Consider the following 27,109-nt stretch of genomic DNA (forward strand, 5'->3'; position numbering starts at 1 on the left):
GAAAAAATAAGTTGCAATTGATCCATTTGAGCACATCCAATGGAGATTTGAGTAAGCTGCCGCCGTTGTTAACGCCAAAGTTGTCTATATGATACGTTTGTAAGTGAATAATAAATGCTTTTTAAAAAAAAAAGTATTTTATTTTTATTTTTATTTTTATTTTTATTTTTATTTTTATTTTTATTTTTATTTTTATTTTTATTTTTATTTTTATTTTTATTTTTTATTTTTATTTTTATTTTTATTTTTATTTTTATTTTTATTTTTATTTTTATTTTTATTTTTATTTTTATTTTTGTTTTTATTTTTATTTTTATTTTTATTTTTATTTTTATTTTTATTTTTATTTTTATTTTTATTTTTATTTTTTATTAATCAATCCAACAAAACAATACACAACAATACCATAATAATGGAATTCCAATTCCAAAACCAAACCTGACCCAGCAACATTCAGAATAGCAATTGAGAGGACACACAAACATGACACAAAACAATCTAAAAGCAGTCAAACAAAAATGAATATTATCAACATCAATATCAATATTAGTAACAATTTCAACATAGCAGTGATTAGAAATCCCTCATTGACATTATCATTACAGACATTTATTAAAAAAAAAACATTACAAAAATTAATAAATAAAAATAAATTGAACAATAGCGTCACAGTAGCTTACACTTGCATCACATCTCATAAGCTTGACAACACACTGTGTCCAATATTTTCCACAAAGATAACATAAGTCAATAATAAATGCTTTGATTCAAACTTACCAGTCTGAAAATGCCGTGAACACACCCAACATTTACCTGGGGATGGCGTTAAAAGTCATGTTTGATCGTCTCACTGCTGCTATCCGGGCGATTCGCCGCCTTTTTATTTGCTTTCACGCGGGAAATGAGAAAATTCTCACCAAATCCTTTTTATTCCTGAAGCGATCATGACCACGATTGTGGCAGTTAATAATGCCGCACATTTGCGCAATGTTTTGAACTTAAAAAAAATTAAGCGCAGAGTCTTTCATTCAGCCATGTAAATAAGCATTTCAGACTCTAGTAAGACTGACAATGCAATGCGTTCCCTTTCACTATTATTTTTAAGAACTAGCGTTCTTTGTAGTGGACATTTTTTTGGTCTAGTTCTTGTCTAGTTACTTACACATTTCAGAAAAAAATAGCCTGTTATACAAAATACAAGTGTCCACTGAATTGGGACTCTAAGCATCAGACTCAAATTTGAATTTAAGTAAATGCTCATTAAGAGTTGTTTTAAATGCAAAAAATAAATAAATGCCAAATTAGCATAATCAAAACATACGTTAGCAAACATTTCTGCCAAAATTTCCCCCGTGGATCGAACCTAGTATATCCTGCCCACTAAACTAGTACATTAACGCCACGTGCCATTGGAGGCAGCCACTTTGGATTGGGAAATTTGCTACTACATTCTTAACAGTGACGGAGCAGGAAGATGCTAGGAATAGGTTTGCAACACAATTTCATATCAAGCGCCCTGTCATTCATTAATTAACAATTTACACGAATAGCGGGATTTCTGCACAGAGCTGAGAAAAGGGAGGGGCGGCACTGATGCTGGATCTACTAATGTGTTTACACTGGTCCAAGTTGCTCTATACACCAGGAGCGCTGTAGTGTTTTTATTATATTTCATTTGCTGCAAAAATGTTAGTTTTTCCCACGTTTTGTCTGGTGTCTTTTTTTTCCATTTTGCATGTTGAATAGCCCTCATGCATATTTTCTTCGTAACGCAAAAATGTTTTGGTGAAAATAATACATTGTTTTTATTGGTTTGGAGCAGAGGTCTGCAACCTGTGCCTCTGGAGCCGCATCCGGCTCTTTTATTCCTCTGTTGTGGCCCCAACTAGTTTATGCTTCTGTGTACTGTAGTCGCTACGCAGTCCCTTGAGGCACGGTAATGAGTCTTTCAAAGTTCTCCCATTCAATTCTCGGGGCATTGTTTTCTGGTGAGAAGCCATGACCCTTAACTTGTAGCTTCTTTTGTTGTTATTAAACATCCATCCATCCATCCATCTTCTTCCGCTTATCCGAGGTCGGGTCGCGGGGGCAGCAGCCCAAGCAGGGAAGCCCAGACTTCCCTCTCCCCAGCCACTTCGTCCAGCTCCTCCCAGGGGATCCCGAGGCGTTCCCAGGCCAGCCGGGAGACATAGTCTTCCCAACGTGTCCTGGGTCTTCCCCGTGGCCTCCTACCGGTCGGACGTGCCCTAAACACCTCCCGAGGGAGGCGATCGGGTGGCATCCTGACCAGATGCCCGAACCACCTCATCTGGCTCCTCTCGATGTGGAGGAGCAGCGGCTTTACTTTGAGCTCCCCCCGGATGACAGAGCTTCTCACCCTATCTCTAAGGGAGAGCCCCGCCACCCGGCGGAGGAAACTCATTTCGGCCGCTTGTACCCGTGATCTTGTCCTTTCGGTCATAACCCAAAGCTCATGACCATAGGTGAGGATGGGAACGTAGATCGACCGGTAAATTGAGAGCTTTGCCTTCCGGCTCAGCTCCTTCTTCACCACAACGGATCGATACAGCGTCCGCATTACTGAAGACGCCGCACCGATCCGCCTGTCGATCTCACGATCCACTCTTCCTTCACTCGTGAACAAGACTCCGAGGTACTTGAACTCCTCCACTTGGGGCAGGGTCTCCTCCCCAACCCGAAGATGGCATTCCACCCTTTTCCAGGCGAGAACCATAAACTCGGACTTGGAGGTGCTGATTCTCATCCCAGTCGCTTCACACTCGGCTGCGAACCGATCCAGTGAGAGCTGAAGATCCTGGCCAGATGAAGCCATCAGGACCACATCATCTGCAAAAAGCAGAGACCTAATCCTGCAGCCACCAAACCAGATCCCCTCAACGCCTTGACTGCGCCTAGAAATTCTGTCCATAAAAGTTATGAACAGAATCGGTGACAAAGGGCAGCCTTGGCGGAGTCCAACCCTCACTGGAAACGTGTCCGACTTACTGCCGGCAATGCGGACCAAGCTCTGACACTGATCATACAGGGAGCGGACCGCCAAAATCAGACAGTCCAATACCCCATACTCTCTGAGCACTCCCCACAGGACTTCCCGAGGGACACGGTCGAATGCCTTCTCCAAGTCCACAAAACACATGTAGACTGGTTGGGCAAACTCCCATGCACCCTCAAGGACCCTGCCGAGAGTATAGAGCTGGTCCACAGTTCCACGACCAGGATGAAAACCACACTGTTCCTCCTGAATCCGAGGTTCGACTATCCGGCGTAGCCTCCTCTCCAGTACACCTGAATAGACCTTACCGGGAAGGCTGAGGAGTGTGATCCCACGATAGTTAGAACACACCCTCCGGTTCCCCTTCTTAAAGAGAGGAACCACCACCCCGGTCTGCCAATCCAGAGGTACCGCCCCCGATGTCCACGCGATGCTGCAGAGTCTTGTCAACCAAGACAGCCCCACAGCATCCAGAGCCTTAAGGAACTCCGGGCGGATCTCATCCACCCCGGGGCCTTGCCACCGAGGAGCTTTTTAACTACCTCGGCAACCTCAGCCCCAGAAATAGAAGAGCCCACCACAGATTCCCCAGGCACTGCTTCCTCATAGGAAGACGTGTTGGTGGGATAGAGGAGGTCTTCGAAGTATTCTCTCCACCGATCCACAACATCCGCAGTCGAGGTCAGCAGAACACCATCCTCACCATACACGGTGTTGATAGTACACTGCTTCCCCTTCCTGAGGCGGCGGATGGTGGTCCAGAATCGCTTCGAAGCCGTCCGGAAGTCGTTTTCCATGGCTTATTAAACAATGGCAGCTAAAGAGGAGTTGAGTGGTATTGGAACTGGTGTTGTTACAAAACTAAATGCAAGGCGTTTTTGCAAAAGTGGGCAGGCAGTTTGCCTCATGATTGAATCACATCAACACATGTCGTTGTGGCTTGTGCAGCCCTTTGAGACACTCGTGATTTAGGGCTATATAAGTAAACATTGATTGATTGATTGATTGAACACAGGACAAGTACTAAAAGCCAACCAATTACAGTTTTTGCCGTGTCGCTGCTACGCAAGGTTAAGACTTGTCCTTTCGGCGTATGTTACGCTACACAAGAGGGTTTGGAGGCGGACGACATAGCTCGCCTTAACGCCGCAGCATAAAGAAGATGAAGATGGAATAGAGCTAAAGTACAGAACCATGGAAATACATTAGTAAAGAAGAAACCATATTTTCGGTATATTGATACAGTGGCCGGTATATTGTCAGGTACATGTTTCGACTGTCATTTGCAGTCTTCTTCAGAAGGGTCACCTGACCACTGTGAAGTGTTGCCTTTCAGCTGTCAGACCTGTCAAGTTTACCTGGTTGGCTCCCTACCCCCCGCTGCTTGATGGTTAATAGAGGAGGGAGTCCCAGGTATGCTCCCTCATCCCAATTGATGGTTTCCTTGAGCCGCTTCCTTAGTTCGATCGCCTCCTTAATCCATCGTTTGCATTTGTTACTTTCTGTGCCGATGATTTTGCCGTTGTCCCGGTCCATGATGTGGTTATTTATTTTGCAATGATCTGATATGGCTGATTTTAAGATTTCCTTCCTCCATTTTAGGCTTCTTGTAAACCTTCCAGTTGTCTCTTTTTAGCATTCTTTCTGATGTTCTTTCTTCCTTGTGTTGAATGTCCTCCCTGTTTCTCCCATGTATGATTTTTTGCATGATTTACACGGGATTTCGTAAATTACATTGCATTTTTTGTCTTGTCCTATTTTGTCTTTTGAATGTTCAAGTAACTGTCTTGTTTTTGTGTGAGGTTTAACTGTTGTGTTTATTTTGTGTTTTTCTATGACTCGTAAAGTAAAGGAGAGATACAGCCACCAAAGCACATTCAATCTATGTAATAACTATAATTTATTTATTTTTCAAAGTAACTTGGCTAACACCGGTGACAACACATCATAAAAACAAAAATCCGGCAAAGTTGAATCTTGACTAATTGTCAGGTGTGGGTCGTTACCTAGGAAAACTATAGGGTATAAATAGAAAATAAACCAATTACAAAATAAGAATATAACAGAAAAGAACAAGACAGGAACGTAACGTGACAATACGTTAAAGCAAGAGTGTCAAAAGTACGGCCCGAAGGCCGGATCAGGCCCGCGAACAGGTTTTATCTGGCCCGCGGGATGAATTTGCTAAGTATAAAAATTAACCTGAAATTTTTGAATGAAAGAAACCGCTGTTCTAAATGTGTCCAATGGATGTCGCAATAGCAATTCTTTGTAAATTTGTAGATGATGCTACATATGTACAAAATAAACCACATGATGTTAGTACATCAGTCGAGGAAAATGATCAAACTACATAAATAACATACTGTAATTTGATTTTGATTTGTTTTTTTTAATCTTGATGGATGGAAAATTAACACCAATGACTTGACTGATAAACATTATCCATCCATCCATCCATCTTCTTCCGCTTATCCGAGGTCGGGTCGCGGGGGCAGCAGCTTAAGCAGGGAAGCCCAGACTTTCCTCCACTTCGTCCAGCTCCTCCCGGGGGATCCCGAGGCGTTCCCAGGCCAGCCGGGAGACATAGTCTTCCCAACGTGTCCTCCTACCGGTTGGACGTGCCCTAAACACCTCCCGAGGGAGGCGTTCGGGTGGCATCCTGACCAGATGCCCGAACCACCTCATCTGGCTCCTCTCGATGTGGAGGAGCAGTGGCTTTACTTTGAGCTCCCCCCGGATGGCAGAGCTTCTCACCCTATCTCTAAGGGAGAGCCCCGCCACCCGGCGGAGGAAACTAATTTCGGCCGCCTGTACCCGTGATCTTGTCCTTTCGGTCATAACCCAAAGCTCATGACCATAGGTGAGGATGGGAACGTAGATCGACCGGTAAATTGAGAGCTTTGCCTTCCGGCTCAGCTCCTTCTTCACCACAACGGATCGATACAGCGTCCGCATTACTGAAGATGCCGCACCGATCCGCCTGTCGATCTCACGATCCACTTTTCCCTCACTCGTGAACAAGACTCCGAGGTACTTGAACTCCTCCATTTGGGGCAGGGTCTCTTCCCAAACCCGGAGATGGCACTCCACCCTTTTCCGGGCGAGAACCATGGACTCGGACTTGGAGGTGCTGATTCTCATCCCAGTCCCTTCACACTCGGCTGCGAACCGATCCAGTGAGAGCTGAAGATCCTGGCCAGATGAAGCCATCAGGACCACATCATCTGCAAAAAGCAGAGACCTAATCCTGCAGCCACCAAACCAGATCCCCTCAACGCCTTGACTGCGCCTAGAAATTCTGTCCATAAAAGTTATGAACAGAATCGGTGACAAAGGGCAGCCTTGGCGGAGTCCAACCCTCACTGGAAACGTGTCCGACTTACTGCCGGCAATGCGGACCAAGCTCTGACACTGATCGTACAGGGAGCGGACCGCCACAATCAGACAGTCCGATACCCCATACTCTCTGAGCACTCCCCACAGGACCTCCCGAGGGACACGGTCGAATGCCTTCTCCAAGTCCACAAAGCACATGTAGACTGGTTGGGCAAACTCCCATGCACCCTCAAGGACCCTGCCGAGAGTATAGAGCTGGTCCACAGTTCCACGACCAGGACGAAAACCACACTGTTCCTCCTGAATCCGAGGTTCGACTATCCGGCGTAGCCTCCTCTCCAGTACACCTGAATAGACTTTACCGGGAAGGCATCATTTATTCAGAAAATATAAATAACTACAAATGAAGATAGAATACTATTAACCACAACATGTAAGTGTAAAAAAACAACACCATTATGATTTGTACAATTTTTTACCAGTCCGGCCCACATGGGAGTAGATTTTTCTCCATGTGGCCCCCTGATCTAAAATGAGTTAAAGGAAACTGTATATGTAGCATTTACTTCAATATAGTGATTAGATATGTTTTGTGGGTTTTAATTTGGTGGAAACGGGCCCAAATGGCCATTTTGACGCCTGGTGTGGAGTGACTTTTAGGCACATAGCGTAAATAAGGCTATATTTTGACAGCAGTTAGTTACGTTACAGTAGAGCTAAACTAATCCAGCACATTAATGTAAAAGGGAAACTTACCGTAGTTTAGAAATGTACTAATTGCCAGAATACATACATTATCATAACAAAAAATAATACGATTGTCGTTTATTCTGCAGTCTCCGAAGGCCTCGTTCAGTGATCCGTGTCGGTCTAAAGGAGGGTTCTGTGTGTAAATCACAATTTTGCAGTTCCTTCTCCATCGCACCCCCCCGCTTTTTTCATTTTTACAGTTCACTATGGAATGCCAGCTCTACAGGGCGGCTGCTGTTCAATAGAGCAACTCAACTCCCATGTCTCGCACTCATCCCATGTGTCTCCTATTAGCCACACTCGCCAAAAGACAGGGAGGGGGGAGACTAGCGGAGGGAGTCTGAAAAAGGGGGAAGGGGGAGGCGCGTGAGGAATTTGATATGCTTTGTGCAAGAGTGACTTGTATAAAACAAAGACGGGACCCACAGACTCAAGGTAAATGACTGCACGTGAAAACATAGCAAAAAAAAGATAATTTATTTCCATGTTGTTTTTTTTTGCTTTCATCTTGTTTCACAAGGTCAATTCCAAATGAAAAGTGACAGTCGTACCATGAAAATGTAAAAAAATAATACAAATAATATGTACTTATATATATATATGTATATATATATATAATTATTATAGACAAACCGACCACATTAATAATAATAATAACAATAATACTGCTGTAAACAGAACACTAAAAGGCTGGTCTCATGCATATAGAATCCTCAGGTACAAATGAGGGCGTAGTTACTAAAATGAAGAACCAAAAAAGTTCCACCGGTAAGCTCCTCTAGCTACATGCGATGACATAAAAAGACTCATTCTGTCTGGCGTCAAGTATTTTACACATATTGTCCTTCACACTATTCCCTCCTTACTCCCTTCTAATTCATATACTGTACAGAGCACAATACAAAAAACAGGACTGAAGTTTAAGAACACAATGCTGGGGGAAAAAAAGAGTCTGGAACTTCAACTTGGTGCAGTTCACAGGGACGGAGTATAAATTCCCCGTGCAGTCTTTGTCCCTTCATAGTTTTTATTATTAGTGCTTTTATTTTCTTTTTTTATTTAAAGTTTGCACACATTCTCCCATGTTTTGTTCCCTTTCTTGTGCCGCTCCCTCACAGGGTCTTGTCACTTTCTTTCTTCAGGTGACTAAAGGTGAAAGGAGAAAAGTTGTTAACAGAGTTAGTCAATCAGTTATGCTATGATGAATACCAAGGGGTGTCAAACTCATTTCAGCTCAGGGGCCACATAGAGGAAAATCTATTCCCAAGTGGGGCGGACTGATAAAATCATGTCATGACAATTTAAAAATAAAGACAACTTCAGATTGTGTTCTTTGTTTAAAAATAATACAAGCACAATCTGAAAACATACAAATCATAATGTTTTTGTTTTTTTTAACACTTACAGGTAAAAGCCAGTAAATTAGAATATTTTGAAAAACTTGATTTATTTCAGTAATTGCATTCAAAAGGTGTAACTTGTACATTATATTTATTCATTGCACACAGACTGATGCATTCAAATGTTTATTTCATTTAATTTTGATGATTTGAAGTGGCAACAAATGAAAATCCAAAATTCCGTGTGTCACAAAATTAGAATATTACTTAAGGCTAATACAAAAAAGGGATTTTTAGAAATGTTGGCCAACTGAAAAGTATGAAAATGAAAAATATGAGCATGTACAATACTCAATACTTGGTTGGAGCTCCTTTTGCCTCAATTACTGCGTTAATGCGGCGTGGCATGGAGTCGATGAGTTTCTGGCACTGCTCAGGTGTTATGAGAGCCCAGGTTACTCTGATAGTGGCCTTCAACTCTTCTGCGTTTTTGGGTCTGGCATTCTGCATCTTCCTTTTCACAATACCCCACAGATTTTCTATGGGGCTAAGGTCAGGGGAGTTGGCGGGCCAATTTAGAACAGAAATACCATGGTCCGTAAACCAGGCACGGGTAGATTTTGCGCTGTGTGCAGGCGCCAAGTCCTGTTGGAACTTGAAATCTCCATCTCCATAGAGCAGGTCAGCAGCAGGAAGCATGAAGTGCTCTAAAACTTGCTGGTAGACGGCTGCGTTGACCCTGGATCTCAGGAAACAGAGTGGACCGACACCAGCAGATGACATGGCACCCCAAACCATCACCCAACCATGCAAATTTTGCATTTCCTTTGGAAATCGAGGTCCCAGAGTCTGGAGGAAGACAGGAGAGGCACAGGATCCACGTTGCCTGAAGTCTAGTGTAAAGTTTCCACCATCAGTGATGGTTTGGGGTGCCATGTCATCTGCTGGTGTCGGTCCACTCCGTTTCCTGAGATCCAGGGTCAACGCAGCCGTCTACCAGCAAATTTTAGAGCACTTCATGCTTCCTGCTGCTGACCTGCTCTATGGAGATGGAGATTTCAAGTTCCAACAGGACTTGGCGCCTGCACACAGCGCAAAATCTACCTGTGCCTGGTTTACGGACCATGGTATTTCTGTTCTAAATTGGCCCACCAACTCCCCTGACCTTAGCCCCATAGAAAATCTGTGGGGTATTGTGAAAAGGAAGATGCAGAATGCCAGACCCAAAAACGCAGAAGAGTTGAAGGCCACTATCAGAGCAACCTGGGCTCTCATAACACCTGAGCAGTGCCAGAAACTCATCGACTCCATGCCACGCCGCATTAACGCAGTAATTGAGGCAAAAGGAGCTCCAACCAAGTATTGAGTATTGTACATGCTCATATTTTTCATTTTCATACTTTTCAGTTGGCCAACATTTCTAAAAATCCCTTTTTTGTATTAGCCTTAAGTAATATTCTAATTTTGTGACACACGGAATTTTGGATTTTCATTTGTTGCCACTTCAAATCATCAAAATTAAATGAAATAAACATTTGAATGCATCAGTCTGTGTGCAATGAATAAATATAATGTACAAGTTACACCTTTTGAATGCAATTACTGAAATAAATCAAGTTTTTCAAAATATTCTAATTTACTGGCTTTTACCTGTAGATGAAGAAAACGTTTTTTTGTTTGTTTTAATATATTTTTCTGTAGGAGAAAAAACATGACACAAACCTTCCTAATTGTTAGAAATCTCACTGTTTATATTAAACATGCTTCACTGATGACAATATTTGGCTAGCACCGTTTTGTCCTACTAATTTCAGCCATCCTTGAACTCATGGTAGTTTGTTTACATGTACAACTTTCTCCGATGCTGCCACAGAAAGACGTGTTTTATGCCACTCCTTCTTTGTCTCGTTTTGTCCACCAAACGTTTTATGCTGTGCGTGAATCCACAAAGGTGAGCTTTGTTGATTTGATTGATTTGCTGGAGTGCTTATCAGGCATATTTGGTCAATCCATGACTGCAAGCTACTCGATGCTAACATGCCATTTAGGCTAGCTGTATTCACATATTGCATCATTATGCCTAGTTTGTCGGTATATTTGAGCTCATTTAATTTCCTTTACTTATGTCTTCTGTATAGTCAATTTATATTTGCATGTCTCATGACATATTATCTGTATGTAATATTGGCAGCATTTCTGATAGTTGTTTGTGTGCCATGTTGTTCCAGACCACAGCAAACGTTACCCAGCTTGCAAATATTTTAATAAATCCATTAGAAGAAGACAACCTGCCGTTTCCTTAAACTTGGACACACACATCTACTATACCTTTGGCCATTCTCAGCCAGTATGTTCCAGAAGTTATCTCCTCCTGTGAGAAGCCTCCATTTTACTAATGATCTCCAATGTTGCAAAAATGTGTAGGAAAAACATTTAAAATACAAAATTTCTGTCATCGAAGATTTGCGCCAGACTTTGATAGTAGGCTAATATAGACACTTACATCATGTGCTGCCTTCATTATAACACATATATAAGGCTTTTAATTTTTTGCGGCTCCAGACAGATTTTTTATTTTTATTTTTGGTCCAATATGGCTCTTTCAACATTTTGGGTTGCCGACCCCTGGTTTAAGGCCAAGAGAATTGAGTTCATCAGCTACACATAGTTACTTTGCATTAGCCTTTGTTACAAATCAAAGGATATACTTTCCCTTTTTGCCAACGCAGTCTGCTTGTATTGGGGACATGACCTCAGGATTCAATGGGAGGCGTCCTATTTGGAACCTACTATGTGAGTAAATGGTATCAGTCTATGCTCTACTGATCATTTAATGGTTTCAGTTATTTCATGACTAATGGAAAATGATATTCAGGGTTTGTGTTTGTGTACATAAAAAAAACGCACCTGTAGTACTCGTCCTGGGTGAGAGAGTGGTGGTGATGGTGATGTATCCACTGTTGTTCCAGGGCCAGTCTCTGGATCTGCAGCTCCGCGCTCTGGGCCTGCTGCATGGCCTGGAGCTGGTGGGCTGCCGACATGGGACCAGTGAGGGAGGACTGTTGGGGCAGGTCACGGAAAGGAGCACCTAGGAGAAGTTTCCCGGAGGAGGAAAAAAAATCATCAATGCCACTGCTAAAAGTGATCTCTGTGAACTTTGAGGACTCATTTGATAGAAAAAAAAGTGAGCGAGTACATGGACGAGGAGCCTTCTCCTCACCGAACAGCTGTTGGCGAAGCACCTCGCTGTCAGTGAGGGGGTGAGCCAGGATGGGGTTGCCTATTGTCGCTCCGGGGTAAGGGAGACGCGTCAAAGGAGACCCCGACGCCAGCGGGTCCATCAGGGGGTGAACCCCGCCCGCCGCTAGATGCCAATGATGTAATAGGAAATATAGGAGATATTTAATAAGAGCCAAAGAAGCAGCAAATATCTAGAAGGTAATAAAGACCTACATCAGGGTAGGTAGCATAGTTAGTAGCAGTGGGTACCTGTGTCTTGTTGGTGCAAATGAAGGTGCGAGTGGATGTGGGAGTGCTGGTGATGGTGGGGCGTCACATTTAGCATCTGGACACGACCTGTGTTCTCTCCCCCACTTCCTCCACCTGTTCCTCCTCCGTTTGAGGTGCCTCCTCCTGCACTTCCTCCCCTTTCTCTTTCCCTCTCCCTCTCTCTCTCTCTCTCACGTTCCCTGTCCCCAAAGGCCGGCGGTGCCGCTCTGTCTCGTTCTCTCTCCCGCTCTCTGTCTCCACTCCTGTCTCGCTCAAAAGAGGTGGGTGAGCGAGCGGGGGTTGGGTAGGTCTCAGATGAAGTGGTTGGTGGTAGATGAGATGGCAGGGAACTAGGGAAAGAAGAATGGGGTACTGGGTGATGAACTGAAGTGGCGTTAGAGGTGGGTGTCGCAGGTAGAGCAGGAGGAGGGAGAGGAGGAGCCGACGGAGGGGCAGCCGGGCCTGATGGGGGTGGGGCAGCGGGTGGTGGGGCAGCGGGCGGTGGCGCAGATGGAGGGTGCGATGGAGGTAGAAGTGATGAAGGAGGGGGATTGGACAGAGACTGAGGGGCAGGAGGGTTTGGGGGTCTGACTATTGGGGGCACAGTCGGGTTCTGGAGATGTGGGGGGCCGGCAGGAGGTGGGGGAGGAGTGCAATAGAGTGACACCTCATTTGGCCCCCCTCCACCAAGGAGCAAGGAGTGGGTATGTGCATGGGCACTGGCATGGGAATGGGTGTGAGCCAGGGCTAGAGCTGCAGGATCAGCCATGGAGACTTGTGGATAGACCCGTTCATCACTTTTGAATTCAAATCCTTGCTTCATGCGCTCACGGTGAGCAGCAACCGCATGAGGAAAGCCAACTCCTCCTAACCCTGAACCCCCCATTCCTCCAGGCACTGGGCCTCCCCCAACCCCAGGGTGACCACCAACACCATGACCCCCTTCAAGGCTGCCGCCATACAGAAAGCCCAAGATGGCTGCAGCTGTTGCAGCATCAGCAGGTAGGTGATGTGGGTGAGCTAATGCATGATGATTCTGAAATTGGGGTAGAAAGAATGATGGATGGACATGAGGATGACCATGGTGCATTTGAGGGTGGTGTGCTTGAGCCCGACTTGCTGCCCCAAGTGGAGACATAGCATGGGGACGAGCATACTCGCTCAGGGTTCTTAGAGCTGGGGTATCAGGACCAAGGTATGGACCACCAATACCTATTCCCAAAGCTCCTTGATGGCCCCCAACCACTGCTGATGCCCCAGCCATAGACGGCAGGAGAAGTGAGTGTGGGATAGCATGAGAGAGGCTGTGATGGAGGTGGTGGCCTGGAGGAAGGTGAGCATGCGGGTGAGAGTGGTGATGCTGAGCGTGAGGTGGTGGATGGGAGACCGGGTTTCCCGGACAGGAGGAGGACGATGAAGGGTCAAGGATCATAGAGGACGAGGAGGGGAAGAAGAGGGAAGAACCATGACGAGCCCCTGCAGCTGCACTGGCATCTTTCTGTTGCTACAAAACAACATAAGGAAAATAAATAAACATTAGTTCTTCCATGGTGTGATCACGTTTATATATATATATACATATATATATATATATATATATATATATATATATATATATATATATATGCTCTTTACCATTCATTCATTTGACATTTTATTTAAAACAGTTTACTAGTCTTTTTTTCCACAAGCTTACCTGTAGATGGCGATCCAGTTCCCTCTCACGCTCTCGCTCCCTTTCCCGTTCTCTCTCTTTTTCTCTTAAATCTCTGGCCCGTTGCTCAACCTCCCTCCGAGCTCTTTCTATCACCTCATTCCTCTTCTTCCACAATTTAGAACCGTCCAACGGAACAAATAGGACATCGCAGCGGGCGCATGAGTTGCAGCTACCACGGTCAAGGACTTTGTGAAACCTAGAGACAAGTGACACAGTGCATCATTATTTCAACCATAAGGACTCAGTACCACAATCATTTTGATTCTTATTTTAATTGATACCTAAAGACAAATAAGAAAATAATTACCTTGCTGATTGGCTAGCATGGATGGGAATGTCTACAGGTTTAGGCTCAGGAGACGGACTTCTCAACACAGTTGGTGGACTGTTACTTTCTTCCCTGTCTTCTGGTGGTTCCTGCTTAATTACAGGCGGTTGGGGAAGGCCTGAATCTGAATGGCCATCTCCACAGGGAAGTGTCGGGGTAGTAATGTTGTTATTAGTAAGCGGTGGTGGGCCCTTAGAGACATTATGAGGTGATTGGGAGTTTGTATTGCTGTTTGTGGGTGTGCCACTGTTGCTATTGCTGTTAGCCAGGTTATTGCCACCACTCCCATTTGCGTGGTATGTTTCACTGAAGCTCGAGTGGCTGTTCAAGGTGGCATGTAAAGGGGAGGGCCGGCATCCAGGTGATGGCATGCCTGGTCCAGGATGGGGCATAATGGGTGCAGAGGTGGGGCCAGGGGGGAACGACGAGAAACCACCTATCTGATTAGTGGAGGGGCTGGGTAGTGGGGATAGATGTGTTGGAGGAGTCTGAGCAGATGACTGGTAAAGTGGGGGACGTACATTAGGTGCCATACCTGGTGGGGGTTGCTGAGTATGGGAAGTTTGAGATGGATAGGGGGCATTTGGAGGGTGTCCATGACTGGTAGAAGAGGATGGAGATGGGGCAGGAGGTTGATTTGGACCACCACGGCTTTGGTACAGGGCTGACTCTCGCAGGTTTGAGTCCCTTTCTCTATCTCTAAGTCCAGACTGGTAATGGGGGTGAGATGGGTGAGCATTTTGGATTCCACCAGGCCCTGAAAATTCTCTTCCTAGATTAGAAGTGACGCCAGGTGGGCTGAGATAATCTCGATTAGTTCCTGTGGAGGGAAGTGCGCCTGCATTGAAATCTTTCCCACCAGTGGAAGGATACTCTCTGTGAAAGGAGTCAGGTCCAGTGGAAGGTGTTTGTGTCTTGTCCATGGAAGGTGGAAAATCCCGATTGGAGGAGTTTGTGGGATGTGAGTGTGGGGGCAGGGAAGAATGAGTTGGGTGGCTACTGTTGTTTTGGGGAGATGTCGGTGGATCTCGGCTAAGCATGGGGTTAACAGGTAGTCCACTAGCTGTACTGGGATGGTTTCCTTGTGAGATGGCATTGTTGTTTGGGTTACAGTTTCCTTCTCTTGTTTGGCCTCCAAACTCACCCCACCTGCCTCTGTCTTTGTCTCTTGGATGCCCCCCTACAGCTCCATTGGGGGAAAAGTCTCTACTCTGGTTTTGGTTTGGCACAGGAAACTCTCTTCCTGGATCACGTTCCCTGTCTTGCTCTCTGTCTTTGAAAGCTGGAACAAAATCTCTTCTCACAGCACCTATATTAGAAGGTCCATCTCTTCCAGAGCTTTGAGACTCCCGGTTCTGACCTACAGACAAACCGGCAAACTCCCTGCCTTGAAGGCCACTCATCCCGCTAGTACTATTAGCCCCACTATTTGTGTTGCTGTTGTTAACAATGGGAGCAGAGAACTCCCTGTTGAGCTCACCCCTTGCCCCCCTCTCCCTGTCTCCCACAGCACCCCTGTCTCTATCCACTCCTCCTCCAGCATACCTGGGAATGTACTCTCTGTGGGGGTGAGGGTGCGGGTGGGGGAGATAAGAAGCGTGAGATGTGGAGTGTCGAGAGGAAGGAGGGTTGTACACAGAGGGAAGTTGCTGCTGCTGCACCGGGGGCTGATGCTGGTGTGAGTGATGGTTGCCAGGGTAACGGGTGTAGCCCCAACTCCCCTGGCAACCGGTTGCTGTGCCACCCTGCCAGCTTGGGGAGCTGTAATGATGGGGGTGGGCGGTGGTTTGAGTCTGGGGTTGTGATTGAGGCTGCGGCCCAGTCTGCAACAGGGTAGGAGGAGTGGACCGAGCTTTGTCCAGGTGCTTATCGGCCTTTTCTATTTTGACCTCAGTGGGAAGATTTTGTCCCCCGAGCTCCAGTGGTTTAAGAGCAGGTGGAGGAGGAAGAGGTGGGGGCAAGGAGTGGGGAATGCTGGGGCTGTTATGGGAAAAATCTCCACCGGCAGCAGATGTCTTTGTCACACATTGTGTGTTGGCTTTGGAATTCATTCTATTGCCACTTGGCACAGCATCAGTGCCAGTAGGTCCACCATACTCAACTTTACACATGAGTTTGGAGTCCATGGAGAAATAAGACTTCCTCCCACCAGAGCTGTCATTTGAAGAATCCCCAGCTCCACGGAGCGAGGGGTTGGGACCTGAAGAGGGGCAAGGATGGATAGGCTTTAGAGCACAGTCCTCAATTTGTGCATCCGCATCCATGTTTTGTCCCTCTCCACAGGGATCCTCCACTCTCCGCGTCCTTCTGTCCTCTGAAGACACGCTTCCTGCTCCTCCATCTTTGCTTTTCTCCCGTTCCCTCTCTCTATGCTTTGGTGATTCAGGGCCCTCGGAATCAGAGTCGAGGCTACCCAGAGGGGAAGCGGAGAGACTCGGGGATGAGGAACGATTGTCCTGGTCGATGTCCCGCCCACTGCTAAGGCTGCTGCTGCTATTTGCCAGGCTGCCTACAACGGAACTCCTGCTACCCTGTGATTGGCCATCTTCATTGTCACTCTCACGGGATTGGCCGGCTGCCGAGGTTGGAGGCGGGACTGTGGATGGAGCCAAGCTGTCAGTGGAGTGTGTTGATGTTGGAGGGTTCTTGTTGGCGGCCGAATCCTGATGAGAAAAGATCATTTGTGGATGAAGTAAAAATCAAGAATGTATTGCCAGAGCACAGCAGAAATAACTTCTTATAGGTCAGACACACCAGCCATTTGGATTAATTTTTCTACCGTTTTATATAACAGGCCGATGAAACTCAACACAAACCTGAACTTTCTGTCTTTTTGCAGGAGACACAAGTTCCTCCCCCTCGCTCTCGGATGAATCATGCCCTTGTGATCTGCGACTGAAGCGATTCCCAGCCAGTTCCTCACCGCCACCTCTTGGCTAAAGTGACACAATACTTTTAATTCTTCAGACATGCATTACTTTAGATACATAGTATCTGTTTTCAGACAAATCAAGGACTCACTTTTATGCCAGGTACATGTGTTATCACAGACATCTATGCTATTAAGATGATTGCATATCATCAGTCACTGTATATATATATATATATATATATATATATATATATATATTATATAAAGAGTGGACAGGCTCTAACCGTTTGTCTCTCATTGCGTTCAGGTTGAGTGGGACTGGGGTGCGGGCGTCTACCCCTCCTCTCCTCACTCGCCCCCCGCCGCCGCCCACTGCGCATGGGCATCTTCATGGCCCAAAATGCAAAAGAACAAGATTTAGCACAAAATTTCAAAACAGGAGATGGTAGCATGTTGTTCAAAGTGAGACGTTAAAGCATTGGACCAGGGAGCTTTGTGCGTGGCACTGTGAAGCTCTCCTTACAGTGAATATACAAACCCCGTTTCCATATGAGTTGGGAAATTGTGTTAGATGTAAATATAAACGCAATACAATGATTTGCAAATCATTTTCAACCCATATTCAGTTGAATATGCTACAAAGACAACATATTTGATGTGCAAACTGATAAACATTTTTTTTTTTTGCAAATAATCATTAACTTTAGAATTTGATGCCAGCAACACATGACAAAGAAGTTGGGAAAGGTGGCAATAAATACTGATAAAGTTGAGGAACGCTCATCAAACACTTATTTGGAACATCCCACAGGTGAACAGGCAAATTGGGAACAGGTGGGTGCCATGATTGGGTATAAAAGTAGATTCCATGAAATGCTCAGTCATTCACAAACAAGGATGGGGCGAGGGTCACCACTTTGTCAACAAATGCGTGAGCAAATTGTTGAACAGTTTAAGAAAAACCAGCTATTGCAAGGAATTTATGGATTTCACCATCTACGGTCTGTAATATCATCAAAGGGTTCAGAGAATCTGGAGAAATCACTGCACGTAAGCAGCTAAGCCCGTGACCTTCGATCCCTCAGGCTGTACTGCATCAACAAGCGACATCAGTGTGGAAAGGATATCACCACATGGGCTCAGGAACACTTCAGAAACCCACTGTCAGTAACTACAGTTGGTCGCTACATCTGTAAGTGCAAGTTAAAACTCTCCTATGCAAGGCGAAAACCGTTTATCAACAACACCCAGAAACGTCGTCGGCTTCGCTGGGCCTGAGCTCATCTAAGATGGACTGATACAAAGTGGAAAAGTGTTCTGTGGTCTGACGAGTCTACATTTCAAATAGTTTTTGGAAACTGTGGACGTCGTGTCCTACGGACCAAAGAGGAAAAGAACCATCCGGATTGTTATAGGCGCAAAGTTGAAAAGCCAGCATCTGTGATGGTATGGGGGTGTATTAGTGCCCAAGACATGGGTAACTTACACATCTGTGAAGGCGCCATTAATGCTGAAAGGTACATACAGGTTTTGGAGCAACATACTGGATGTTGCCATCCAAGCAACGTTACCATGGACGCCCCTGCTTATTTCAGCAAGACAATGCCAAGCCACGTGTTACATTAACGTGGCTTCATAGTAAAAGAGTGCGGGTACTAGACTGGCCTGCCTGTAGTCCAGACCTGTCTCCCATTGAAAATGTGTGGCACATTATGAAGCCTAAAATAGCACAACGGAGACCCCCGGACTGTTGAACAACTTAAGCTGTACATCAAGCAAGAATGGGAAAGAATTCCACCTGAGAAGCTTAAAAAAATATGTCTCCTCAGTTCCCAAACGTTTACTGAGTGTTGTTAAAAGGAAAGGCCATGTAACACAGTGGTGAACATGCCCTTTCCCAACTACTTTGGCACGTGTTGCAGCCATGAAATTCTAAGTTAATTATTATTTGCAAAAAAAAAAAAAGTTTATGAGTTTGAACATCTAATATGTTGTCTTTGTAGTGCATTCAATTGAATATGGGTTGAAAAGGATTTGCAAATCATTGTATTCCGTTTACATTTACATCTATCACAATTTCCCAACTCATATGGAAACGGGGTTTGTAATACAACACTGATTTTCTGGAGCCAAACCCAATAACTATTAAGTCATTCACTCTAGGAACTGAAATATATTGCCTTAAACATAACTGAAGTTAGCTTACAATTTTAATCTTTATTTTCTTCAGGTTTCTACGCCTCCTGTGAGGTTTTTCTGGGACCCCCTGTGGCAGGGCTATTAAGCTGGTGGCTGTTACAATTTATTTTCTTCAGTGTGTGATTTATGTAACTAAGGTGTTGCTGTAGCTTGTTTACTTTAGATGCAGTCAGTATTTATCTGTTCAACTTCTTTAGTTATACTAGTTGTGTTCCTTAAGGTTCCATTTTAGGTCCTCTCTTTTTCATCATTTGGGCTATTCAACTGGTGGCCCATTGAGTTTAGTTAAAAAAAACTTGTGAGAGACTCATATTTTTGCAACAGATCCAAAAAAAGTCATTGAGATGATATTTGACCAGCTTTTTTGCAGAAGGTCCTTAAAAACAGCAGATTGCTCTGTAACTCTGACAAAATACATTGACCAAATGTCTACTGTGGTTCCCCGGAATATTCCAAAATAAGACTAATAGTGAAGGGAGAAGTCGTTAGATTTCTGGAAACGTGGCCCCCAAACAATTTAGTCGAATATCCCTGCACTAAGGGGAGGCCTGCCTCCCACTCAAGGTCCACCTGGCAATTTTCAAGTTTCTGATCATCAGAGTAAAAATACCCGTCTGTGTGTAAGGGTATTTTACAATGCCAGAACTGGGTGTAAAGTTTACCACCTGGCACTCACTTATCCTGCCCTGTTGTGTTGAAAGCGAGTAAATATACATCACACCAGAGGGCAGCGCTGACATCTAATTGTCTAATTTGCTGTGTGAAAGTGCACCCATCCGTCTTGAATGCGGTCTGTATAAAAGGAACAGGTGGAAAAATGCCAGATCTTCTGTTACGACTCTGATGCATCAGCGTTTTAAGGGATTTTTGTGCCAAAGAGGCTAGAGCAGGATTCTCAAACTGTGCTATGTGTACCACTAGTGCTACAGGGGCTCCATCAAGTGGTACGCCAAATATTTGATTCACTATTTAAGTACAGTGTTTTATGTTTCTATATTCAAACACAGTGTTACTGTTCAAACTGGGTGTAAAGTCACAGTGTCCAAAATATTAGATATACTTGTTAAATAAACCTCTGCCTTGTTTCTAATGAATACTTAGGCCTACTACGCTAAGTGTTTTAATGTTGGTCATTGTGGTAGTATTTGGAGTGTTTTCTGAGGTGGTACTTGGTGAAAATAGTTTGAGAACCACTGGGCTCGAGCATTGATTCTCAAACTGTGGCATGAGTACCACTGATGGTACGCGGGTTCCATCTAGTGGTATGCAGGAATATCAAAGATTTTTTTTTTAAAGTAAAAATATAATTATATTAGGAAAATATACATGAACTATGTATATTTATACATGACAGTCTTCAGTCACACACTTTGTTGGTTCAGTCCACACCCAGCAACGTTGTGAATGTAAGTGTGAATAGTCGTCTGTCTCTATATGTGCGTTGTGATTGACAGGTGACCAGTCCAGGGCAAAGTCCCACCTTTTTACTAGGGTCAGCTGAGGCTCCAGCTCACCCAAAAACTTGCAAAGCCAAAAAAATATACAGGTAAAAGCCAGTAAATTAGAATATTTTGAAAAACTTGATTTATTTCAGTAATTGCATTCAAAAGGTGTAACTTGTACATTATATTTATTCATTGCACACAGACTGATGCATTCAAATGTTTATTTCATTTAATTTTGATGATTTGAAGTGGCAACAAATGAAAATCCAAAATTCCGTGTGTCACAAAATTAGAATATTACTTAAGGCTAATACAAAAAAGGGATTTTTAGAAATGTTGGCCAACTGAAAAGTATGAAAATGAAAAATATGAGCATGTACAATACTCAATACTTGGTTGGAGCTCCTTTTGCCTCAATTACTGCGTTAATGCGGCGTGGCATGGAGTCGATGAGTTTCTGGCACTGCTCAGGTGTTATGAGAGCCCAGGTTGCTCTGATAGTGGCCTTCAACTCTTCTGCGTTTTTGGGTCTGGCATTCTGCATCTTCCTTTTCACAATACCCCACAGATTTTCTATGGGGCTAAGGTCAGGGGAGGTGGCGGGCCAATTTAGAACAGAAATACCATGGTCCGTAAACCAGGCACGGGTAGATTTTGCGCTGTGTGCAGGCGCCAAGTCCTGTTGGAACTTGAAATCTCCATCTCCATAGAGCAGGTCAGCAGCAGGAAGCATGAAGTGCTCTAAAACTTGCTGGTAGACGGCTGCGTTGACCCTGGATCTCAGGAAACAGAGTGGACCGACACCAGCAGATGACATGGCACCCCAAACCATCACTGATGGTGGAAACTTTACACTAGACTTCAGGCAACGTGGATCCTGTGCCTCTCCTGTCTTCCTCCAGACTCTGGGACCTCGATTTCCAAAGGAAATGCAAAATTTGCATGGTTGGGTGATGGTTTGGGGTGCCATGTCATCTGCTGGTGTCGGTCCACTCTGTTTCCTGAGATCCAGGGTCAACGCAGCCGTCTACCAGCAAGTTTTAGAGCACTTCATGCTTGCTGCTGCTGACCTGCTCTATGGAGATGGAGATTTCAAGTTCCAACAGGACTTGGCGCCTGCACACAGCGCAAAATCTACCCGTGCCTGGTTTACGGACCATGGTATTTCTGTTCTAAATTGGCCCGCCAACTCCCCTGACCTTAGCCCCATAGAAAATCTGTGGGGTATTGTGAAAAGGAAGATGCAGAATGCCAGACCCAAAAACGCAGAAGAGTTGAAGGCCACTATCAGAGCAACCTGGGCTCTCATAACACCTGAGCAGTGCCAGAAACTCATCGACTCCATACCACGCCGCATTAACGCAGTAATTGAGGCAAAAGGAGCTCCAACCAAGTATTGAGTATTGTACATGCTCATATTTTTCATTTTCATACTTTTCAGTTGGCCAACATTTCTAAAAATCCCTTTTTTGTATTAGCCTTAAGTAATATTCTAATTTTGTGACACACGGAATTTTGGATTTTCATTTGTTGCCACTTCAAATCATCAAAATTAAATGAAATAAACATTTGAATGCATCAGTCTGTGTGCAATGAATGAATATAATGTACAAGTTACACCTTTTGAATGCAATTACTGAAATAAATCAAGTTTTTCAAAATATTCTAATTTACTGGCTTTTACCTGTATATGAGTTGGTATTCGCAGTAACATGTTTGAGAACCACAGATTTGTAGCTATGGTGGAGGAGGATGGAAGAAGTCAGTAAAACAAACAAGGCCACGTGTTTCGTTCGTACCGATTCTTTTTGTGTCCGTGTTTTCATGATTTCTTCTTTATAACGTCCATTTTGCAAAACACCAGGCAGTGTATGGACTCAAACGAGATGCTTCTGCTGTTGCTTACTCACTCGACCTAGAACCTGTAAAGAATCATAAACAAAGAAGGCATTATTTGGGCCCCTTTTTTTTTCTCTCAAGACGACATAGAATCTCACTCGCACATATAGGGATGCAGAAATAACCGATGTGCAAAATAGGATCGACCATGTGCGGAGATGAAGAATTTGCGCCATTGTGAAAACGTGTAATTTACAACTGCAGAAAGCCTCTGTTCAGCGTTTAAAATTCCCAGCATGCCTCTTGCTCTTTCTGTCTTTGGATCAACACCACTGCTGGCTCAAAACACTCACACACACACACACACACACAGCGGTGGTTTGGCCTGTGCTTATACCAAAAACTTGATATTAGGCGTGCATGCAGTAGAATAGGCAGACTGGGAATATGGAGTCACACACACACACACACACAGACACACACCCCTCGAGCCACTTGTGGTTAACCCATATGACCTGGTTATGGCAGGATCACATGCTTATTTAAACGAAAAATCAATTAGGTGTAAAAAGTATGATAAATAAGGATGTAAATACTGTGCTGTACACAAAGGTGACCCCCCTCCCCAGCTGCACTGCTTCACATGACTATGTATTAATTATTAGTGTGTATGCTGCAGTGACATGCATAATAGAAAAAAAAATAGAGCACATGTGTTTATATGGGCCTACACTCACAATAGTAATAATAATAGGGATGCGGGCACATACAGGTGGCAGCTACTGGCTGCACTTCCATGCAGGGATTGAGCACTGCGGTGCCAATGTGATGTAGATGCATGGTTGGATAGAATAGGATAGAGAATGGCGGAATGATCTCACACCGGCTTTGTTTTCTTTTTTTTTTTGCAGGAATGTGGCCGTGCAATCTCCGCCGTAAGTCATCATGGAGCCTGAACGCAGCACCGGGATGACAATAAGGTACAATGGAGGGGTGTGTGTGGTGGTCGTGGTGCTGGGTGGGGGGTGGTGGAGGGGTGTATAGATTCCAAAACACACAGCATACATTATCCCGCTGACCGCCCCCCCCTCTTCCAATACTGCTTACCTTTAATATCCAGCGATGCCTTCTCCTTCTATTCTCCGTTTGCCTTCCATTTGTTCGCTTTCTCTCCACACGCGCCGCCTCATGTTGCATATAAAAAAAAAAACACCCAACAGCAGCAGCGTGGAAAAAACTGAACTGTACAAATTGATGCGTATGTGCCCTGGCTTCTTACTCCACCCCCTTTTTTTTTTTTTTTTTTTTTTTTTTTTTTTTTTTTGCTTTTGCCTCCACCTTCCCCTCCTCCTATCTTGTACTCCACTCCTCCTCCAAGACGACTTTTATTATTATTATTTTTTTTTTTTAAATATACAAGCCTCTCCCCGGCTGCCTTTTTCCTCTGCGAGAAGCACAATTTTCGCGGTGGAGAGAGGGATGGGACGAAAAGGAGGAGGGCGTGATTTGCATAAGGAAAGGAGGGGGGGGGGGGGGGGGGGGGGGGCGTCAGGAGGAGGAGGAGGGGGCCAAAACTCTGAAGAGGGAGGGAGGGTCCCTCTGGAGTCACCTTTACAGTACACTGAATTATATTTGTCGTGCACGTTGCAAAGATGCACACGGGCGTCATCACAACAGTTTTTAATGCAATAAGTTATTTTTAAAGATGGATTCCATGTCTGTCCTGCAGCTGTCTGTCTGAGCTTGTGTCCAGCCAAGCGGCTCTGCAGACCTCTTCCTCCTCCCTCTCTCTCTCTCACTCTCTCACCCTTCACGCAGCCCCCTGTCCCGTCTCCTATTGTGTGGTAACCATAACAACCGAGCCGGAGACTGCCCCAAATGCGCCTGCGCAGCTCTACAAACGTTTTTCTTTTTTTCTTTTTTTTTCAACCGTCAGTCGTCGTCACGCAGAAGCCTCTCCAAGCAACACAGAGCCTCAGCCAATGCCTATCAGAGCACATTGGGAGTACTCGGGCTCTTCCTGCTGGTCAAAACGTGTAACTGCAAAAGGACGCCTTTCCCAACTGCACAGTCCATTGAGATGCAACTACAGGTAAAAGCCAGTAAATTAGAATATTTTGAAAAACTTGATTTATTTCAGTAATTGCATTCAAAAGGTGTAACTTGTACATTATATTTATTCATTGCACACAGACTGATGCATTCAAATGTTTATTTCATTTAATTTTGATGATTTGAAGTGGCAACAAATGAAAATCCAAAATTCCGTGTGTCACAAAATTAGAATATTACTTAAGGCTAATACAAAAAAGGGATTTTTAGAAATGTTGGCCAACTGAAAAGTATGAAAATGAAAAATATGAGCATGTACAATACTCAATACTTAGTTGGAGCTCCTTTTGCCTCAATTACTGCATTAATGCGGCGTGGCATGGAGTCGATGAGTTTCTGGCACTGCTCAGGTGTTATGAGAGCCCAGGTTGCTCTGATAGTGGCCTTCAACTCTTCTGCGTTTTTGGGTCTGGCATTCTGCATCTTCCTTTTCACAATACCCCACCGATTTTCTATGGGGCTAAGGTCAGGGGAGTTGGCGGGCCAATTTAGAACAGAAATACCATGGTCCGTAAACCAGGCACGGGTAGATTTTGCGCTGTGTGCAGGCGCCAAGTCCTGTTGGAACTTGAAATCTCCATCTCCATAGAGCAGGTCAGCAGCAGGAAGCATGAAGTGCTCTAAAACTTGCTGGTAGACGGCTGCGTTGACCCTGGATCTCAGGAAACAGAGTGGACCGACACCAGCAGATGACATGGCACCCCAAACCATCACTGATGGTGGAAACTTTACACTAGACTTCAGGCAACGTGGATCCTGTGCCTCTCCTGTCTTCCTCCAGACTCTGGGATCTCGATTTCCAAAGGAAATGCCAAATTTGCATGGTTGGGTGATGGTTTGGGGTGCCATGTCATCTGCTGGTGTCGGTCCACTCTGCTTCCTGAGATCCAGGGTCAACGCAGCCGTCTACCAGCAAGTTTTAGAGCACTTCATGCTTCCTGCTGCTGACCTGCTTTATGGAGATGGAGATTTCAAGTTCCAACAGGACTTGGCGCCTGCACACAGCGCAAAATCTACCCGTGCCTGGTTTACGGACCATGGTATTTCTGTTCTAAATTGGCCCGCCAACTCCCCTGACCTTAGCCCCATAGAAAATCTGTGGGGTATTGTGAAAAGGAAGATGCAGAATGCCAGACCCAAAAACGCAGAAGAGTTGAAGGCCACTATCAGAGCAACCTGGGCTCTCATAACACCTGAGCAGTGCCAGAAACTCATCGACTCCATGCCACGCCGCATTAACGCAGTAATTGAGGCAAAAGGAGCTCCAACCAAGTATTGAGTATTGTACATGCTCATATTTTTCATTTTCATACTTTTCAGTTGGCCAACATTTCTAAAAATCCCTTTTTTGTATAAGCCTTAAGTAATATTCTAATTTTGTGACACACGGAATTTTGGATTTTCATTTGTTGCCACTTCAAATCATCAAAATTAAATGAAATAAACATTTGAATGCATCAGTCTGTGTGCAATGAATAAATATAATGTACAAGTTACACCTTTTGAATGCAATTACTGAAATAAATCAAGTTTTTCAAAATATTCTAATTTACTGGCTTTTACCTGTATACCTACTGCAGGGGTCGGCAACCCAACATGTTGAAAGAGCCAAAAATACAAAAAACAAACCTGTCTGGAGCTGCAAAAAAATTAAAAGCCGTATATAAGTCTTATAATGAAGGCAACACATGACATAGGTGCATACTTGCCAACCCTCCCGAATTTTCCGGGAGACTCCCGAAATTCAGTGCCTCACCCGAAAACCTCCCGGGACAAATATTCTCCCGAAAATCTCCCGATTTTCAGCCGGAGCTGGAGGCCACGCCCCCTCCAGCTCCATGCAGACCTGAGTGAGAGCAGCCTTTTTTCACGACGGGAGGACAACAGGGTGACAAGAACTAAATAATCCAGACTGGAGATAAATTGTATTATTATGTTTATCTTACCTAAAAAATAAAAAATAAATAAACAAAAAAAAAATACATTTTTACTATATTTTGCTAAAAACATCAAAATTAATTGTATTTTTATTTGTATTTTTTCTGACTCCTTATTACATCCAGCCATAGAATTATACCGGTACATTAAAATAAACATATTTGAAATAATTAATTTTAAATTATCATTATAATTCATTTAAAATTACCATATTTAATTATTAAAATAATTGCTTGTTTATTAACAACTTTAGCATTTTATTCATTACATTTTGAAACTCTCAGAAGTCAAGTTATGTTATATTCATGTTATATTTATGCAAGTTTGAAGTATCAATCATCTAAACACAGTTTTGTTTACATATTTTCAGGAACAAATGGAAGGCAAACGGAGAATAGAAGGAGAAGGCATCGCTGGATATTAAAGGTAAGCAGTATGGGAAACCAACCAAAAAAGAACAGAAAACGAAACGACATCATCTGGTACAACCCCCCATACAGCAAAAACGTCTCAACTAACATTGGACACAAATTCCTCACTCTGATTGACAAACACTTTCCCAAAGACAACACCCTAAGAAAAGTATTCAACAAGAACAACATTAAATTGAGCTACAGCTGTATGAACAATATACGACAAATTATCTCAAACCACAACAAAACAATTGCAAATGAGCCGTCAGCCCCCGGACAGAGCGACTCCAAAACCAACAAAGGCTGCAACTGCCG

The 27,109-nt window shown here is 44.2% G+C and overlaps 1 protein-coding gene across 4 annotated transcripts; it reads right to left on the reverse strand.

Annotated features, from left to right (window-relative positions):
- Positions 1 to 7,560: 7,560 nt before the first annotated feature.
- Positions 7,561 to 23,613, reverse strand: atn1 (atrophin 1). 4 transcript variants are annotated; one of them, XM_061947995.1, is made up of 10 exons: positions 23,439 to 23,613; positions 22,292 to 22,414; positions 17,133 to 17,234; positions 16,793 to 16,912; positions 13,956 to 16,639; positions 13,628 to 13,844; positions 11,932 to 13,435; positions 11,663 to 11,806; positions 11,350 to 11,530; positions 7,561 to 8,248 (listed from the first exon to the last, which is right to left on the reverse strand). In XM_061947995.1, exons 2-10 carry the CDS (start codon positions 22,316 to 22,318, stop codon positions 8,215 to 8,217), a joined length of 5,013 nt encoding a protein of 1,670 aa, XP_061803979.1. In that variant the 5' UTR covers positions 22,319 to 22,414; positions 23,439 to 23,613; the 3' UTR covers positions 7,561 to 8,214. The 4 variants fall into 4 exon arrangements, 3 of the variants coding, with proteins under 3 accessions (XP_061803979.1, XP_061803970.1, XP_061803988.1); XM_061947986.1 differs by having other exon boundaries at positions 11,639 to 11,806; XR_009814601.1 differs by lacking the exon at positions 7,561 to 8,248 and having other exon boundaries at positions 11,382 to 11,530; positions 11,639 to 11,819.
- Positions 23,614 to 27,109: the final 3,496 nt, after the last annotated feature.

This window comes from Nerophis lumbriciformis, linkage group LG04 (assembly GCF_033978685.3).
Source record: "Nerophis lumbriciformis linkage group LG04, RoL_Nlum_v2.1, whole genome shotgun sequence".
NCBI classification, from domain to species: domain Eukaryota; kingdom Metazoa; phylum Chordata; class Actinopteri; order Syngnathiformes; family Syngnathidae; genus Nerophis; species Nerophis lumbriciformis.